The sequence below is a fragment of the Crocodylus porosus genome, unplaced genomic scaffold (assembly GCF_001723895.1).
Source record: "Crocodylus porosus isolate Cpor-Errol unplaced genomic scaffold, CroPor_comp1, whole genome shotgun sequence".
NCBI classification, from domain to species: Eukaryota; Metazoa; Chordata; order Crocodylia; family Crocodylidae; genus Crocodylus; species Crocodylus porosus.
The window spans coordinates 11,948,948-11,967,149 of NW_017728949.1; the positions used below are offsets into that span (position 1 = coordinate 11,948,948).

General features: G+C 41.4%; 1 protein-coding gene and 1 long non-coding RNA gene across 3 annotated transcripts in view; one reads left to right on the forward strand and one right to left on the reverse strand.

Annotated features, from left to right (window-relative positions):
• LOC109322934 overlaps window positions 1-8,674 on the reverse strand; it is a 49,341-nt gene extending 40,667 nt beyond the window's left edge. Inside the window, exon 1 of the long non-coding RNA XR_002104511.1 lies at window positions 8,503-8,674. This is a non-coding gene — a long non-coding RNA (uncharacterized LOC109322934). The remainder of the gene's footprint in view (window positions 1-8,502) is intronic.
• The window catches only part of SPAG16 (sperm associated antigen 16), a 924,455-nt gene that overhangs the window by 708,334 nt on the left and 197,919 nt on the right, over window positions 1-18,202 (forward strand). For both annotated transcript variants that reach the window (XM_019554226.1, XM_019554228.1), the window contains one exon: window positions 13,820-13,946. In XM_019554226.1, coding sequence (XP_019409771.1) covers window positions 13,820-13,946 — 127 coding nt within the window. The remainder of the gene's footprint in view (window positions 1-13,819; window positions 13,947-18,202) is intronic.

The window sequence follows — 18,202 nt, forward strand, 5'->3', positions numbered from 1 at the left end:
GATCACCCCTGAGCCTGCGCTTTTCCAGGCTAAAGAGCCCCATGGCTCTCAGCCTGTCATCGTAAGGTCTGTTTTCCTGACCTCTGATCATGTGTGTGGCTCTTCTCTGGACTCTCTCAAGCTTCTCCACATCATTTTTGAATTGTGGGGTCCAAAACTGGCCGCAGTACTCCAGCTGTGGCCTCACCAATGCCAAGTACATGGGGAGAATGATGTCCTGGGATTTGTCTGAGAAGCATCTATGGATGCAAGCCAGCGTTTTGGTTGTCTTGACCAGGTCTGAGTTCAATACAAAAGTCTAATTTTCTTGCATGATAAAAAACATGACACCTGTTACATGAGCATTCGGTGCTCATTAACTGCCTTCCTCAAAATGTTTTCTGACCGTCACAAACAATTAATAAATCTCCTTCACAGTTCAGGTTTTAAAGGGAAAGTTCTCAAAAACAGTTATCGAAATCAAGGTTAGGTAAAACCATTTGATTATGGTTAAGGTATCTAGATATGCATTATTAAGGGAAATTCTTAAAGATAAAAGTAGATAACATTATTAAAACAATTTTAAGTATCATAAATCCCTACATTAATGTCTCCAAATGGTTTGCAAAATTGGTAGACACAATCTTAGTGTCTGTGTAAAGACAAAACCTTTATGATTATTAATCATTTGTATTATGGCATTGCCTAGAAGTACCATCTGAGACTAGGCCCTGTTGTGTTTATGGCTATTCATAATAAGAGACACTCCCTACTCTGAAGACCTCAATCTTGATAGGCAATACAATCTAAGAGTTGGGGAATACAGATGCTTTATTACTATTTTATACATGGGGAATTTAAGAACAGACAAATTAAGTGATTTGGCAGAAGTCACAGAGAGTCTGTGACAAGAGTTGAAGCCAGACCAGCTTAGACTCAGTTCTGAAGCATGGAACACAAACTTTCGTAAGACTGCCCTCCTTATTTCATTATCATTGAAGAAAATCCTAATGGAAGCATGCAGCAGCAGCTTATAAAGAACTGGATGAAAGTTGCATGTAATATCTGTCTTAACATTGTGAATCACCATATTTGCTTAATGGAATCAATATTTCTTTTCAGGAGTCAACATAAAACATAACAAGTATAATGTAGCACATTTTATTTTTGATGTACTGAATTGCAACTTTACTATGTGGATCACAGTGCATTCTACTTCTACATGCAAGAAAATCACAATCATTAACACCCCCATTATGTTGCTAAGTAAAATATATGAGCATCATAAAAAAGACTTTGAAATGTGGGAAGTAACATCAGAAGAAGAAAACTGAGACCAAGGCAAAGGACTCATCCCTGACTATCTAAAATAATAACAATACAAGGGATAAAAATGCAGAAACTGCACATGAGAATTAAATGAGATTCCACTTTCAAGCTCTTGAGAAAGACTCATTGCCAGAGGAAAAATGCATTAGTTTAACGTGCCATTTAGTGTCTTATTACTTTTTTTTCTTGGAATGGAATTTAACTTCACAAATCCATGCTTCTTCTTCAAGAATAGTTTATTTGTACTTACTGAAAAGTTGTCTTCTCATATCTTCAGCTCAGAAAATGTGTATAGTAGAGATGACATTGTGCTAACGTAAAAATGAAATACAATAGTCAGCTCCTTAATGACATTTCAATGAAACTCAGCCTAAGTATCAATATTAATTAATTTATTAATAAACATAAGTTATGCCTGTATTCCTGACATTTTGTTTTATACATCATTATTTTGTTCTACAGCTCTAGTGGCAGAGTTGTGTTACCACCCAGCACTTCCACCAATAGTGGAATGACCTTCAGGGAAACTAGCCGTGAAATAAGAATAACTAGTGAATAAGCAGTCATGGACCAGGCAGTGGCAGTACCACCAGGATGTGGTGGGGGCAGCAGATGGCAATGTTCTCCCTCCTGAAAAGCCAACATCTATCTTCTGACAGTACTGTGACGTGGCAAGAATGGGTCTCCACTATAATAATCCAGTCTAGCCCCCAGACACAGGTCTACAAGTCCTCAATTTTGGAGCAGGCAGAAAAAGATGTTAGAATCTCAATGGCTGAATCTCAAAGGTGGACAAAGGCTACAGCAGAATGAGGTATCCAGTTATCTTGGTGTCCTTGCCACGCTATCAAGGTTTTGTTCTATCAAGAACCATGTAGAAGCTGATGTGCTGCAGTTTCACCACAATAAAAGAAATCACACACAGGCGTCTTTCATGGAAATGACTTTAGCACATTTTTCAAGCCCTTTGATGACCAGCTGATGATGACAGGAGCAGGATTGTGAACTCTGGAAGCTCCTAGTCTGAATTGGTTTGAAGGTGGCAGTTACAAGAATGAGTCAGGATTTCAATACAGTAACTATAACTGTGACTGAGCAGCCCTCTTTAGGATCTTCTCTTCTTACCTGACATGGGGAGGGGGCTAGGAAAGGTGCTCTAAACATAATCTGCCTATCTTTTTCCAGACTGGATAACTGCATCCAGTGGGATCACCTTTATTGTAGCCAAAATCAACAGACACACAGTCAGTTTTGGGACTTGGAATATCAGGACCCTCATGGACAATCCTGATAGTGAATGCCCAAAGCACTGCACTGCAATCATGGCTCAAAAATTCAGGCAACACAACATTGACATAGTTGCAGTGAGCAAGACGTGGTGAGTGGGGGTGGGAAGCTCAAAGAACATGGAGGCAGCTGTACCCTTTTCTGGAAGGGTAAATCAGAAGGGGACACTGACTCTAGGGAGTTGGCTTTGCCATTAAGAATGAACTCATAAACCAACTCAGTGAGTTCTCTATAAGAATAAATGTGTGCCTCATGACTCTCCATCTCAAATCGTCAGGGAGGCAATATGCCACTGCCATCAGTACATATGCTCTGACTCTTGACACTGCCAACAGAACCATGGAGGAATTATATGCCAAATTTAACTAAGTCTTTTCTTACATTACAAAAGGAGACAGGCTTATTCTGCTCAGTGATTTTAATGCCAAAGTTGGAAGGAACTGGAATGGAACCACTGGCAAGGAAGGAGTAGGAAAAGTTAACTCCCACAGCATTCTCCTCTTGACCAAATGTGTGGAACGTGGACTCACCATCACCAACGCTCTGTTCTGCCACAAAAACAGATACAAAACATCATGGCAATCCACATGATCTAAGCATTGACACTTGATTGACTATGTCATCATTTGTGCCTGGGACCACAAAGATGTCTACATCACTTGAGGTATGCTAGGAACTGATGACTGCTCAACTGATCACTGATTCATTTGCTTGATAATGTCACTCAAATTGGTTCCAAATGACAACTGCAGCAGAACCAACATTGAAGGACTCAAGGATCCAATCAAATGAGATCTCTTGCACCTATGCCTCAACAGAACTCTGGCAAATTCCAATCAATAACAATGGGAAAATGTTAGCAATGCATGGGGTTCCTTCAAGTCCACCATCAACAGTGTCTGTCAAGAGACACTTGGATTCTCTACCTGGAAACACCATGACTGGTTTTGATGAGAATGACTGGGAGATCCAAGAGTTGATCAGCTGCAAGTATAAGGCCTTTTGTGTTTGGCAGAGTGACACCAACTTCAAGCACAAGAAATTGAATCCAACAAGCCAAGGCTGAGGTCTACAGAAGAACCTGCAATATAAAGAACAGATGGTGGGAAGACAAGGTGAAGGAGATGCAACATGTCACTGACATACATGAGTGGTTTCTTTAGTGCCACCGAAGTTATCTACATTCCAAGCACTCAGGGATCAACCCCCTTGAGACCTAAGGATGGAGAAGACCTGATTAAGGAAAGGGGAGTCATCAATGCCCATTGGAAGGACCATTTTGAAGACTTTCTCAATCAAGACTCTGTTGTTGCTGAGAGTATTCCCAATTCCATCTCACAGCACCTAGTCAGAATCTCTCCAACCCTTGTTGAGGTAAGGAAAGCCATCAAGCAGAAGAAGAACAACAAGGCATCTGGAATAGATGGAATCCCTGCTGAAATCTTCAAGCAGGGAAAGAGAGGCTTACATCACAGCTTTATGCCTTCATCTTAAGGATCTGGAATGATAAGAAAATCCTAGATGACTTCAGAGATGCCTTGATCATGACAATATTCAAGAAAGGACATAAGTCAAACTGTGGAATTACAGAAGGATCACCTTGCTATACATCACAGGAAAGATCATTACGAGAATCTTCCTGAACTGTCTCCTTCCATTTGCTGAAAATCTTCTCCTGGAATCACAATGTGGGTTTGGGGCACCAAGATGCACAACTGTTATGATCTTCACAGCTCACCAGCTGCAGGAAAAATACTGGGAACAACATAAACCTATTTATATGGCCTTCTTTGACCTCATGAAAGCCTTTAACACTGTCAATTGAGAAGTGCTGTGGAGGATCCTTCTGAGAAATGAATCCCCACCAAAATTCATCACCATTCTTAGCCTGCTCCATGATGGTATACGAACAATGGTTCCCAGTATCAGATCTATCGCAGATCCCTTTGAGTTTAAGACTGGAGTTAAGCAAGATTGCATCATCACTCCAACACCCTTTTTGATATTCCTTTCTGTGATGCTAGATCTTATCACCAACAAGCTTGCTGTCAGCGTGGAGCTAAACTACCAAATGGATGATAAACTGTTTAATCTCAACTGACTCCAAGCCAAAACCAAAACTATTCTGACATTAATCATCAACTCCACGATGTTGATGAAGCTGTAGTGCGTGCTTACTCAGAAGCAAATCTTCAGGCAATTGTCAACATCTTTATCAAGGTGTACAAGAAAATGGGAATGATGCTTAACATTCAGAAAACTAAGGTCCTCCATCAACAAGCTCTTAATGAGCAGTCCACAGCTCTGGCAATTTATATTTACAGTGAGACTCTGGAGAATGTTAAGTGTTTCCCATACCTTCGGTACTGTCTCTCGCAAAAGGCTGACACTGCTGAAGAAATCCAACATTGCCTCAAATGTATAAGTACAGCCTTTGGACATCTGAGGAAACAGGTGTTCAGAGATCATGACATCCAATTAGAAACCAAGCTCCTGGTTTATCAAGTAGTCATACTCTCTACTTTACTGTACAGAGATGATACATGTGGAACTAGATCGTAAAGCTCAATCATAAGGAACAGGACGAAAACAAATGGGAGTATAAGCCATTGCTCAACAACTCAGGAGTGCTGGTTGCCGACACCCAGGAGAAAGCTGAACTTCTGAATGACTACTTTGCCTTGGTATTTCACTGGAGCAAGGGGAAAACAATGCCAGGCAGAGTACAAGACAAGCACAGTAGGAATAATCACCTTTCTACTATTGCCGTATAATTGATATATGACCAATTTAAAAAAATAGACTTATACAAGTCAGCAGGACTGGATGATCTTTATCCAAGAGCCGGCCAAAGTCATTGCAGAACCCCTGGTGAAACTCTTCTGTAACTTGTTGCACTCTGGAGAAGTCCCTGAGGACTGGAAGAGGGCCAATGTTGTGCCCATCCACAAGAAGGGCAGTAGGGGGGACCCAGGTAACGGTAGACCAGTCAGCCTAACTTGCATCATAGGGAAAATCCTATAAAAGTTCATCAAGGAGTCTATCTGTGATAAGCTTGCAGAATGTAAGATTCTGAATGACAGCCAGCATGGCTTCAGCATAGGCAGGTCTTGCCTTACAAACCTCATCTCCTTCTATGACCAGGTAGCTTGCCACCTGGACACGAGAGAGCAGGTTGACATAGTATACCTAGACTTTCAAAAGGCTTTTGATCTCGTATCCCACAATATCCTCGTGATAAAACTGGAGGATTGTGGGATTAACTCTGAAACAGTCGGGTGGGTGAGAAACTGGCTGCAGGGTAGGGCCCAGAGAGTTGTAGTGAACAGATCTGTGTCTTCCTGTTGAGAAGTGGGCAGTGGTGTCCTGGAGGCGTCGGTGCTTGGTCCAGTACTTTTCAACATCTTTATTAATGATTTAGATGTGGGGGTGAAGAGCTCTCTGGCCAAGTTCACAGATGACACCAAGTTATGAGGAAATATGGTCATGCTTGAAGATAGGCTACAGATACAGGTGGACCTAGAAAGGCTAACAAGCTGGGCTGATCAGAACCTGATGAAGTTCAACATTGAGAAATATAAAGTGCTCCACCTCCGGATGAGCAGCCCCCAACACACTTACAGGCCTGGCTGCACCAAACTGACTAGCACCACGAATGAGAGAGACCTGTGGGTAATAATAGACCACAGTATGAGCATGAGCCGGCAATGCGATGCTGTAGCCAGCAGGGCAAATAATACTTTGGTATGTATCAATCGATGCATCTCCAGAAAAGCGAGGGAGGTGATTCTTCCACTATACTCAGCGCTGGTGAGAGCACAGCTGAAGTACTGCATCCAGTTCTGGGCACCACACTTTAACAAGGATGTGGACAGGCTTGTGAGAGTCCAAAGAAGAGAAATCCATATGATCAGAGTCTTAAAAGGCAAGTCATATGAGGAAAGGCTGAGGGGTCTGGGACTCCTCAATCTGAGGAAAAGAAGGCTGAGAGGGGACCTGGGAGCAGCTTCCCATTACAGTAGGGGAGTACATCAAGGGCTCGGTGAGCAACTGTTCACCAGGGCACCCAAGGACAAGACTAGCAGTAGTGGCCACAAACTCTTGGACGACCGATTCAGGCTCAACATTAGGAAAAACTTCTTCACAGTCAGGGTGTCCAGACTGTGGAATAAGCTCCCTCCAGAGGTGGTGCAATCACCTACCCTGGAAATCTTCAAGAGAATAGACAGTCACCTTGCGGGGGTCACCTGACCCCCAGTTATCTTTCCTGCTTGGTGCAGGGGGCCAGACTGGATGATCTTCCAAGGTCCCTTCCAGCCTTACAATCTATGAATCTATGTACAATGTACAGGAGACACATCAAGTCACTAGAGAAGTACCATCAATGCTCCCTGTGGAAGATGTTTCAAATCCAGTAGGAAGACATATGCACCAACATTAGCAGCTTCTTACAAGCAAATACCACCAGCATCGAGGCAATGATCATCTGATGTCAACTTCACTGGGCCAACTGTATCATCCAGATGTCTGACTCCAGACTCCTGATGCAAGTTTTATTCTCCCAGCTTAGTCAAGGAATACGCTCAAGATGAGGCCAGAGAAAATGCTTCAAGGACATCCTCAAGGCCAACTTGAAAAAACGCAACATCCACATCAATTAATGGACGATTATCACCCATGACCACCCCAAATGGATAAAGAGCCTTCAAGAGTCTCAGTACTTTGAAACTTCATAACAACAACAAGAGACAGAAAAGCAGGAGCAACTGAAACAATGTGTCACGGACTGAACCAAGAATCCAGAACCTCTCACTCCATATAGAAACACTTGCCTGAGTTGCAATAGAATCTGTCAGTCCCAGATTGACCTTGTCAGCCATCTTCAGACTCACAGATAAGGCAATCATGGAAGACAATCACCCTGTACTGTGAGGGATTGCCAATAATGATTTTGTTTTATATTTATAATTTGTTGTGTGCAGAGATCAGTGAAGCATCTCCTTTCAGCAATCAAAATAATTTGATTATTATATTTGGATTTTAAACACTTTGGGGCAGGGACCATCTTTTTGTTTTTTGTGTGTACAGTGCCTGGCACAACATGGTCCCAGTATGTAACTGAGATTCTTATATGTTACTGCAGTACAAATATGAAATATTAATAATGATCTTTATAGAACATGTTTAAAGCTATCCAGATTGATACAGCCGTAAGTCACTTCCTGAATTAGAATGAAAAGCTAGGGTTGTGTAGATCAGATATACTTGAACCAAGTACAAGCTAAGGGCTTGATTGTAAGCTATCTTACATGCCCATCATAAAAGAATGAAGACATATGTTATAAGTGCACACCTGATGGAGATAAGAGGGAAGTAGCTATCCTCATCATCAGTAGCTGCAGGGTAGTGACAAGAAAACTTTCCTAAAGAGGACAGAATGTGGGGTAGCAGGGGTATGAAATGGGGAGAGGCTTTGCTGCATGAAAATGCACATGTCAATGCATATAAACTGTCTCATAGAGGGAGTAATCAACTGCCAAAATAAAATTCATTATTTATCCCCATTATAAACAGCACTGTAGTTCCTTTTTCCTTTTTAGAACTTATGGTGCAGTCAGAAATCACTAAAAGTATTTTATAAGCCGTAACTGTCATTTACTCTGTGCACACTAAAACGTCAACCTAGTTGAACATTTGAATGCTGCTGTTATATATAAACATTATCATTAGAATATATTTGATCATTTTATTGCCTGAATACTACACATGCTGGTAGTTCTGTGATACATTTTCATACTATATATAAAATATGTTTACAATTTATGTATACTGTGGGGCTAGATTTTTTATAAGTGCCCAAACCTTGAAATGTTCAGGTTCTTCTGTAAATGTGGCAAATGAACTTACCTGCAGCTCTGACTGCAAATACGTGTACTTGGAACTTTGGAAAACACGGCCCCTAATTGTACCTTGAAAAATGTGAACAATGACTAAATGTTGTCTCTTTTTAATTATTTTGTTCCCAGCATTCCTTCATACCTGTAACAAGTCAGAAACAAGTTCTGAAATATTAGGTCTCTTCCAAATGAACCTAAACATTTCATTATACGTATACCTTAATATTGGATTTCAAGTCATTACCTTCTCATTTGGAAGGCAATAGATGCCTTAAAGTCTAAATGCTTTTATTTGCTTGATGACCCTACAATTCTTCTTGCATAAATTATCTCCAGAAAAGAAAAGAAAATTAAAGGTATATTGTCAAAGCTCTGGCATAGCATCTGACCCATTTGAAAGTTGTAGTAAGCTGAAGTCAACATGATACAATGTGGTGTCACACTCCAGTATATATCATGGGGCAACACATTGAAATTGTTTGAGTTGCTCTTAATTTACCCTCAGTGCTACTGATACTTTACACATCAACTTTATTGATAAGGTACATAAAGGGGAATGAGAATATGTCTGCTGTCTATATGATGAGTTTTTAATTCTTTCTTTGCTGGTATGGGGCAAGCTTTGACACCTGGTGCAAGCACTGACCTGCCTCTTGTCTATGGGCTAGCTGCCCACCTCACTCTTCTGCCATGCCTTGATGTAATAGTCTTGGGATGTTATTCAGGTGGGAGGGTGCCCATTTTGAAGCCCGATGTTTAGGAGGGATTTCCACAGCTCTGTTCCACCCCTATACTGCAGCCCAAGCCTTGCAGATGACATCCCCCAGTGGTTTGCACTGGGTCTTTCATAACACATACTGGCAAACAAACACATACTGGTCTCCAAGACCTCAGCCCCCTCACTGGGGCTTATACACCACCCCCTCACTGGGGCTTACTGGGGTCTGCTACCCCATCTGGCTCAGGTGGCCATAGCCTGGCCTAGGATATTACACCCTGTGAGGCTCAGGTAGCCATAGCTATGCCTGACCCCTCTCCAGGTTCCTACATCCACAGGGCTCACAAAGAGCCTGGATGCTGCTCCAGGTCCCTCTGCCAACCTGGGCCCTGTCTCAGGACTCCTATGAGCCTGGGCTCCCCCTGTACCAGTTGAACCCACCAGGGATGTGGGGGCTAGGGTTATGAGGCACCCCACACTTGCCTTTAACTGGGAAGGAGATTGGTCTGACATTTCTTAGGGGCTCCCTTGCCACAGGAAGCCCCACCAGACCCCATGTTGCCCAGCAGGGTGCAGTTTCATATCTTACCCAGGACAAAATGAGGCTTTCTCCATCCCCATAGCCTCACCCTATCCTCCGCAGTGTTCCTGGCAGAGCTCAGCAGAGAGGTGTTTCTCCTCTCCTGGCTAATCAAGAATTGTCCTCAGCTCATGGAGCTGGGCCTTAAAATGGTCACCCTAATCAGGCACCTGCCCCTCCCTGGCCCAGTCCTTAAAGTGACAGGCACTACCAGTGCCCTGCCACATATCTCCCTCCTTAAAATACATGCCCACTCAAAATATACACACTACTCCCTCCCTGGGGCTCTACCAGGGTCATCAACCCCTTGGGGCCCAGGTGCCTACAACCACATCTGGCCCTAGGGTCATACATCTCCACACCTACTGGGGTCATCCACCCCCTGGGGTCCAGTGGCTACAATCACACCTGGCCCTAGGGTCTTACATCCCCTCGTGGGGCTATCCACCCCTTGGGGCTCAGGTGGCCACTGCTGCACCTGACCCTAGGGTGTTCACTCCCACACGGCCCTTCTCTGGGCTCCACTGCTAAACTCAGGGCTCTACATACTGCCACTACCAGGAGAAGGTCACTACCATGCATGTAGTACAGTAATACAAATTCTGTACTAAAAGGCAGGGTTGTTGGTTGTAGCCATGTATTACATGGCTGTTAGACCGATGTTTCCTGGCCAATACACCATTGTGACAGGTTGTAGCAGTCACCTAACAAATATTATACCCAGTCAGCCTTTTTTTCAGCATTCATTGATTTTGGAAGTAATTGCCCTTGTATTCAGTGTTCCTTTGCCATTGTTTTTTAGTATGACATTTAGTACTCCATTGTTGTTTTTAGTCCTGCAATAATGACACCCCACAACAGAACCATCACCATTCCTAGATCTTACACCTACACCTCCAGAAATGTAATATGTCATCCAGTGCACCAAGTGCCCTGATGGAAAATATGTAAGAGTAACCAAACAACAGCTGTGTACCAGAATGAATGCACACTGAAAATCCATCAAGGACAAAAGTGGCCAATTACCTGTGGGTTCCCACTTCTCACAAAATAGCCACTCCCTCTCCAATCTCTCAATTCTAATCCTCAAAGGGAACTTACAAAACACCTTTTGTAGATGAGCCTATGAACTTCAGTTCATAAATCTACTGGATACAAAAAACCATGGACTTAATATAGACACTGGATTTATGACACATTGCAACCTGCCTGACATCTGACACACAAGGTAACCTGCCTCAAACTGACCACTTGCATTCCTTCACACATTTCCCTCCCTCCTTCTCTCCCTCCCCCCCATCTCTAATTTTTGTCTTCCAAACTTCCACGCATTTGCATTTTCACAGACTTTTTGTTATATTTTAGCTTCTTTTCTACCTTGGAGAATACATAACAGCAGCACAATCTCCCAATGCCTGAAGAAAGATGTTTGTGCCCAAAAGATGCCAAAGAACTTTTTTCCAACTATTTAGTTAGGCTAATAAAAGATATCACATCTTCCCAAAGAACTTTGCCTGGCTATATCTTTATACCAGCATGGCTACAACCAACAACCCTGCCTTTTAGTACAGAATTTGTATTACTGAAGAAAAGGAATTATCTTGAAATCCCCACTTAATAAATTATCTGTATTTTTGTATATATTCCACTATTGTTGCTGAGATTGTCCCTTAGCTGAATGGTAATAGACACTTGGTGGTGAAGAATAAGGTTGCCTGTTCATGCTTATCTTACACCCATAGTTACCTTTAAGAATGTAAGCAGTCCCACTGAAGTGTAAAAGGGAAGGGCAAAAGGATACTTGCAATTCTTTTGGGATAACTATAGTGATGACAGTTTGCTCTTGGGGAATCCCAAGAAGAGCAAATTTACCCAGATTGTACAGAGAATGAAGGAAATTTTCTCTTGTCCATCACATCTTCCAACTCATGACTAGCTGCCTGAGTGCTGAAGTCCAAGAGTGATACCCACTTCACAGTCCTGGGGCACAATCCCTCATGGAACTTCCACTGAGGAGATGTAGTTTCCTCCTGCTTTCTGAAATGCTTTAGGGTAAGCCACAGTAGCAGTGAGACTATCACTACATGAGTAAAGACTGCTTATGAGTACCTGCAACTCTGGCAGGGACAATTAACATAGAAAAAATTACACCTATACCTCATCCCATGGGCGTAGGTGATGCATAGGGGCAGCATGGGGGCTCACATACCCCCTGTGAGATTGGCCACCACCAAAGCTGCTGCTGGCTTCTGTGAGTGGTCGCCACTCACCACCCCCTCACCGCCAATGTCACTGCCAGTGTCTGTGAGCAATCCCTGCTTGCCACTGCCAACACTCCTCCCAATGTCTGTGGGTGGTCCCTACTCACCACTCACTGCTGCTGATACTGCCACTGGCGTCTGCAGGCAGTCCCTACTCACTGCTTGCCACCCCCCACTGACATCTGCAGGTGGTCCCTGCTTGCCACTAGCCACTAACTACAAATGGTGCCCCCCCTCCCAGTTTCAGGAGGCACCAGTTTTTCATACCCATGGGAGAAAAATTGCAATGCATAATCTGTTTTAACCAGCACTGTAGAAGGTTACTTGACTTGTTGTTAACAGTGTATACATTTTACTCCAGATTCCATCATGTATGTTTTCATAATTTGTTAACAAAAAGTGCAAAACTTGACATTTTCTACTTTACTTAAGTGAGTAGAAAGAAAGACATTTTGAATTCAGTAGCACTTTTCCAAGCTAGACACACAGTAATTTTACCCCAGTGTAATTTATATCAGTCTGGTACATCAAGGGTGCATTCTCCCATGCCCCCAACTGCCATTACGATAAAGACCTGGTGGTGCATAGGTTATTTCCAACCCTATTGCACAGTAGCAATGAGTGGTTCATGCCTGCCAATGCTACATCACCACAGCAATGAGCTGTGTCACTGTAGCTCATAACTACAGCAATGTAGCATCTTGTGTAGATGTGCCCCAGTATAAATTGCAGCAGGATCCTGAATGGACAGAAAAGAAGATGGTTAGAGTGCCCTAACATAAGCTAGGTGGAAAAACATTCAATAGCCTATTCATCTATAACTGGTTTTCAACCTTTTTTCATTTGTGGACCCCTAAAAAATTTCAAATGGTGGTGTCAACCCCTTTAAATTGTAAGCATCGGTATTCACATACTTTTGATTGATAATAGTCATCTTTTGCAGACCCCTTAGACATAGTTTGCAGACCCCAAGGGGTCCTTGGACCACAAGTTGAAAACCACTTGTCTGTAGTAAATTACTATCCCAAATTTGGCCCAGATTTGGACAGGTTGGAAAAATGGGCAGAACAAAATAGGATGCAATTCGACAAAGACAAGTACAAAGTACTGCACCTGGGCAAAAAGAACCACCAACACATTTACAGGCTGGGGAATGACTTTCTCAGCATCACAGCAGCAGAAAGGGGTCTTGGAGTCATAGTTGACTCCAAGATGAACATGAGTCATCAACGTGATGACATGATTTCATAGATTTCATAGACATTCGGCTGGAAGGGACCCCGAAGGATCATCAAGTCCAGCCTCCTGCCCCAGGAGCAGGAAGTCAGCAGGCGCCATAGGATCCCAGCAAGATAAACATCCAAATGTGTCTTGAAGGCATTCAAAGTTGGTGCTTGAATCACCTCCAGTGGCAGTCTATTCCAAACCTTGGGGGTTGGACAGTAAAGAAGTTCTTCCTTATGTCCAGCCTGAATTGCTTACAGTGGAATTTGTGACCATTCAATCTTGTCATCCCTTGGGGCGCTCTGGTGATCAGATGTCCCCCCAGATCCTGATGAGCACCCCTGATAAACTTATAGGTGGCAATAGAGTTACACAGGAAATTCTAATAAACCAAACCACAATAATTTCCCCATTCTGACCTGGTCAGTTGCCACATTAATCAAATTGTTGCTTTTTGGTATTCATAAAATAACAACTTAACATCTCTGCATTCTCTTCCTTTCATAAGTTTTTTAAAAGTAATTTATTTTTCAATACTTGGCAGGGTGACACTATTGTTTCCTGTGACTCCTATGGTGTGATGAAGCTGTGGGATGTTCGGAAGATATCACCAATGGTATCTATAGATGCAGGACCCCATCCTGGCAACCAGGTGGCCTTTGACCCATCTGGTAAGTTATTCTTAAATTGTCTACTTTGACTTTTTAAAGGAAGAGATTGATTGTGAAAAATCTTTTAAACTGAGTCTAAGATTTTGAGGTCAGATCCACAGATTATGTGAACCACAACAGTTCTAGTGCTAACATTTTAAACCAAGGTGCAGTGAAATAGTAGCACTTTTAGATGTGCAAACACCTTCACCTGATTCAGAAGACAAACTCAGATATTTCAAATAGGAATATATAGTGTCAAAAACATTCTAACCAGTTTTGGCCGTTCTGAGTTCTTTAAAACAGAAGAATTGCATTATTGTATTTCCATAATTTCAAGTCAAAAAGCAAGTGAAAGCAAACACCTGGCATTTTCTGACTTGCATCAAATGAGGGGTGTCTTTAATCTAAAATGGTTGAGAACCACTGCTCTAGTGATTTCTAAGAAACTGTCTTCTTATATCAGTTGATAATCCAGTCCTGTTATTTTTTTTAAGTTGGCAACTTGTACTAATAGTAATTTACATGCAATTAAAAATATATGATGCAGGGTTGGTGCGGGAAATTACACAAAGGACAGAAAGTCTCACTGTATGAGGAAAAAAGAGGTGCTCATATATGCTTTATTTATATTTATTCTCCTTCTCTACTGCTTTCTTACATATTTACACAATGGCTGTTTCATAACCACCCATGCTATATCTTATTGTTGTCATTGCACAGCCTCATTGTACTGAAATAAATTGTCTTCTATACACACAGAATGAAAATACTTGTATAGCTCAACAATTTTTGCATCGTCAGCCATACATTACAATTTGTCACCAGCATTGTGGTAGAAATCTTTTTATTTTCAATTGCATTTTATACAGATACTGTATACATTGTATTACAGAAAGTTTTGTATTAGGAAAGACATTAATCTTCACTTTACGGGGCAGATAAACAGTCATATCAAACCACAAACTTAGGTCCCAATTCAGGAAAACATTCTTATTCAAAACAGGATTTAAATGCATGCTTAACATTAAGCACATCTTTTTATAACACAGAAGTCAATTGGCAAAAATCATATGCATAGGTTTAGAAATAAAGTATGAGAGGAGAGAAAAAACATGTTACTATTAGCAATATGGAATATTTTCAAAATGGACATAATGTTATGGAATACATAGTATTATTATAGAGAATCTTTGTTACTAGACAACTTTACCATCAAATATTGTAGCATTTTTATAAGGGACTTCACAGATCTCTCTATATTTACCACTAAAGAATGCATTCTTCTTTCCAGAAAGTGTTGACATTATTTATTTTCCACTAGTTCCCTAAGTTCAATTTAAACTCTGTTCTATATAAGAATAACATGTTTAGAACAGTAGCTCACATTATACATGATATAGATTTGAAGAAGTTTTACAATTTTATTTCTGGAATGTAGTGTAGGGTCATTTGCAAAGAAGTCACATCCCTGAAAAAATGCAGTAGCAGTATTTTTAGCCAGATGGGAGCTTTCCAATAGAAAGCTTATCAGCTTCAGATAATCTAAATGGGCAAAATTTCCCATCATTTGGATAAAATCCAAACTTTCTCTGTAGGAGTACCCACAGCAGAGATGTCAAGTTGGGATGAATGACCACTACCAAGCATAATGTAAGAGAATACAATCATAAGTGAAACTATCTAGCTAAAAGAGAATATTGCATCATCTATTATTTTGTATGGTGATGGAGCCTAGATGTCTTAATTAGGCATATGGGCCCTATTATCCTAAGCACAGTAGAGCCTTCATTGCTATTGGTATCTGAGGTAGCTAGATTAAAGCTAGTTTAGGTATGCCTGTTTGCTCTGCAGTAACCCTTCTCAGTTCCAATATAGGCATACAAGATGTATAAAAGTGAAACGGTGTATGGGTATAAATTAGCCATGAATATATTAAGAATGAAAATTACAAGAAGGGTTTTAACCACCAGAGAAGTAAAATTGTGAAAGAGCTTTCCAATAACAGTAGCAAAGACAAACTTGTTTTAAGAAGTTTTATATAAAATGGTTGTCAACAATATTAGAAGACTAGACTTTTGTAGCCTTTCATACTATATTCTTTTGCAGTATGATTTGCAGTGGAAAAAATGTGGTGGATACTTTATTTGCAGCAAAAAGTTATTTAGATCACCCCCAAACCATGTGGTAAACTCACCTAGATGGGGAGGTTGGGCTACCCACTTTTATCTAGTAGCCTCATGGTTAGGCCACTCAAGCTAAAAACAGCCCTTGGGCCCACATGCCTGGACTGGGCCCTGTGCCATTCCAGTCACATGAACCTGCTTTAGCATGGAGGACTACAGTGTGTGGCCCACTGGGCTCCCCCAGGCCTGGAAATTTGTCAGTAGGGGAATGGTTATTGCTCCCTGCTATCAAATATTCATACCTGTGGGGAACACAGCTCTATGGGACAGATCTGACCGAAGGTCAGGGGTTGAGCACCCCTGTCCTAGATGAACACTCTAACCACCAGTCTACAGAAGTATTTTCAATCTTTTCTTGCATAGTGAGTATTTAAGTATTTTATAAAAAGTAGAATGGAATCAACAAGAGAGATCTAATAACTTTCCACCCCAGAATCCTTGAGAGCATTTTGACTGAGTCACTTTCCTGGGTGGCATGGATTCAGGTCCTCAAATAGAGGAAGTATTTAGCCCTAGGTTATCAGCATAAAGGGGTGAGTTTCCTGAGCACTCTTTTCTCCTCCTTAGATTTGTAAACAGTGCCTAAGTCTAGCTATTCATTTTTATAGCTTCAATTAGATTACTAATGCCCACAATAGATTTGAAACTTTGTGTTTCATGTTGATCCAAACTCTCTATTTATCCCAAAACTTTTTTTTTAAATTTCTTGTTTGCTGAAAAAAATGAAAAAGTTTATTTCAGTTCAATCCAAATCAAATCTTTTTTTATTTCATTCATTTAGTTCAGCCACTAAACTGAAAAAGTAGTTATTCACACAGCCTTTATTGATTATCTGTAATGAAAGATATTTGGTTTTTCTTTTCACACTGTTTTAATGTAGTTGCAATAGGGAATCTAATGTGAACTGAACACACATTTTGTTTCAAAGGTGGCAAAATTCTTTTTCAATATTGCACAAAGAAGTTGTTGTTCAACACTGGGCCACCACCAAAAAAAGTAAAAGTATTTTTTAATGTTATTGGATGTCACCAGATAACATTGTTTTTCATGTTTTTACCTAGTTCTATTCATCTGAATGTTACTCTTGGTAGAAATGATTATTTTCAGCTGTGATGTGCTTCTTTTTAGAAACTGAAGACTAGGGGTGTACGAAGTGGGCCCTATTCAATTCAGATTCAGATTCGGCTTGAATCAGGGACAGTGATTCGATTTGTTGATTTGGATCACTGTCCCTGATTCAATTCATCCAAATCTGGATCTGAAGATTCAATGCTGATTCAGAGAATCAGTGATTCAGACATAGATAGAGCTTTAAAAAATGTTCTACATACCTTGAGGTACCAGCATTTCTCATGAACGCTGTGATGCTGGGGCATCCCACCAGAGTGTAGAGGGCCCCCCATGTGCTCAGCGGTGAACCCAGAAGTGCATCAGAAGTATTTCCAATCCACTTCCAGGTCCGCCGGGGAGTGTGCTGGGCCCTCCCCCTCCCATGCTTCCCCAGCTTGACGATCAGCCATGGTGGAACCCCGGGCACCCCCCTTAGACCCAGGAGGCATGAGTCACATTATATTTGTAATATATGTTCCCTCTGCTTGAGCTTCTCTGCCACTGAAATAATTGTCTTAACTATGGTTCTTTTGAACTTGTAACACCTGTACAAAAAAACCCCCAACCCCTGCCCCCCCAAATTCCTTGTCAAATTATAACCCTGTTCAGGTTCAAGTTGTTTGTGTCTTTTTTTCAGTGAGAACTACTACAAAGCTTATTTGTGGTCATAGAAAGATAGTACTTGAAATAGCCGAGGCAAAGCCCATTCAGGGTCTTGATCATGAGGATCAAACTTAAAGTCTGCCATATAAAGAGCAGGTGGGCTGGACCCAAAGATTTCACAAGGTCCCTTCCACCCCTAAACTTCTGTGAACTTCCGTGAATCTGTCAATACACTTTTGCTCACTTTTGTACACTACTGAGTAATCCCATTGTCTCACTCAGTTTAAAGTTGCGGATAGGTTTGTACAGTATTGAGATTTAAGATTGATGTGACTATCATTGGAACTGGCTCTTAATAAACAGATATTTATATCTCTC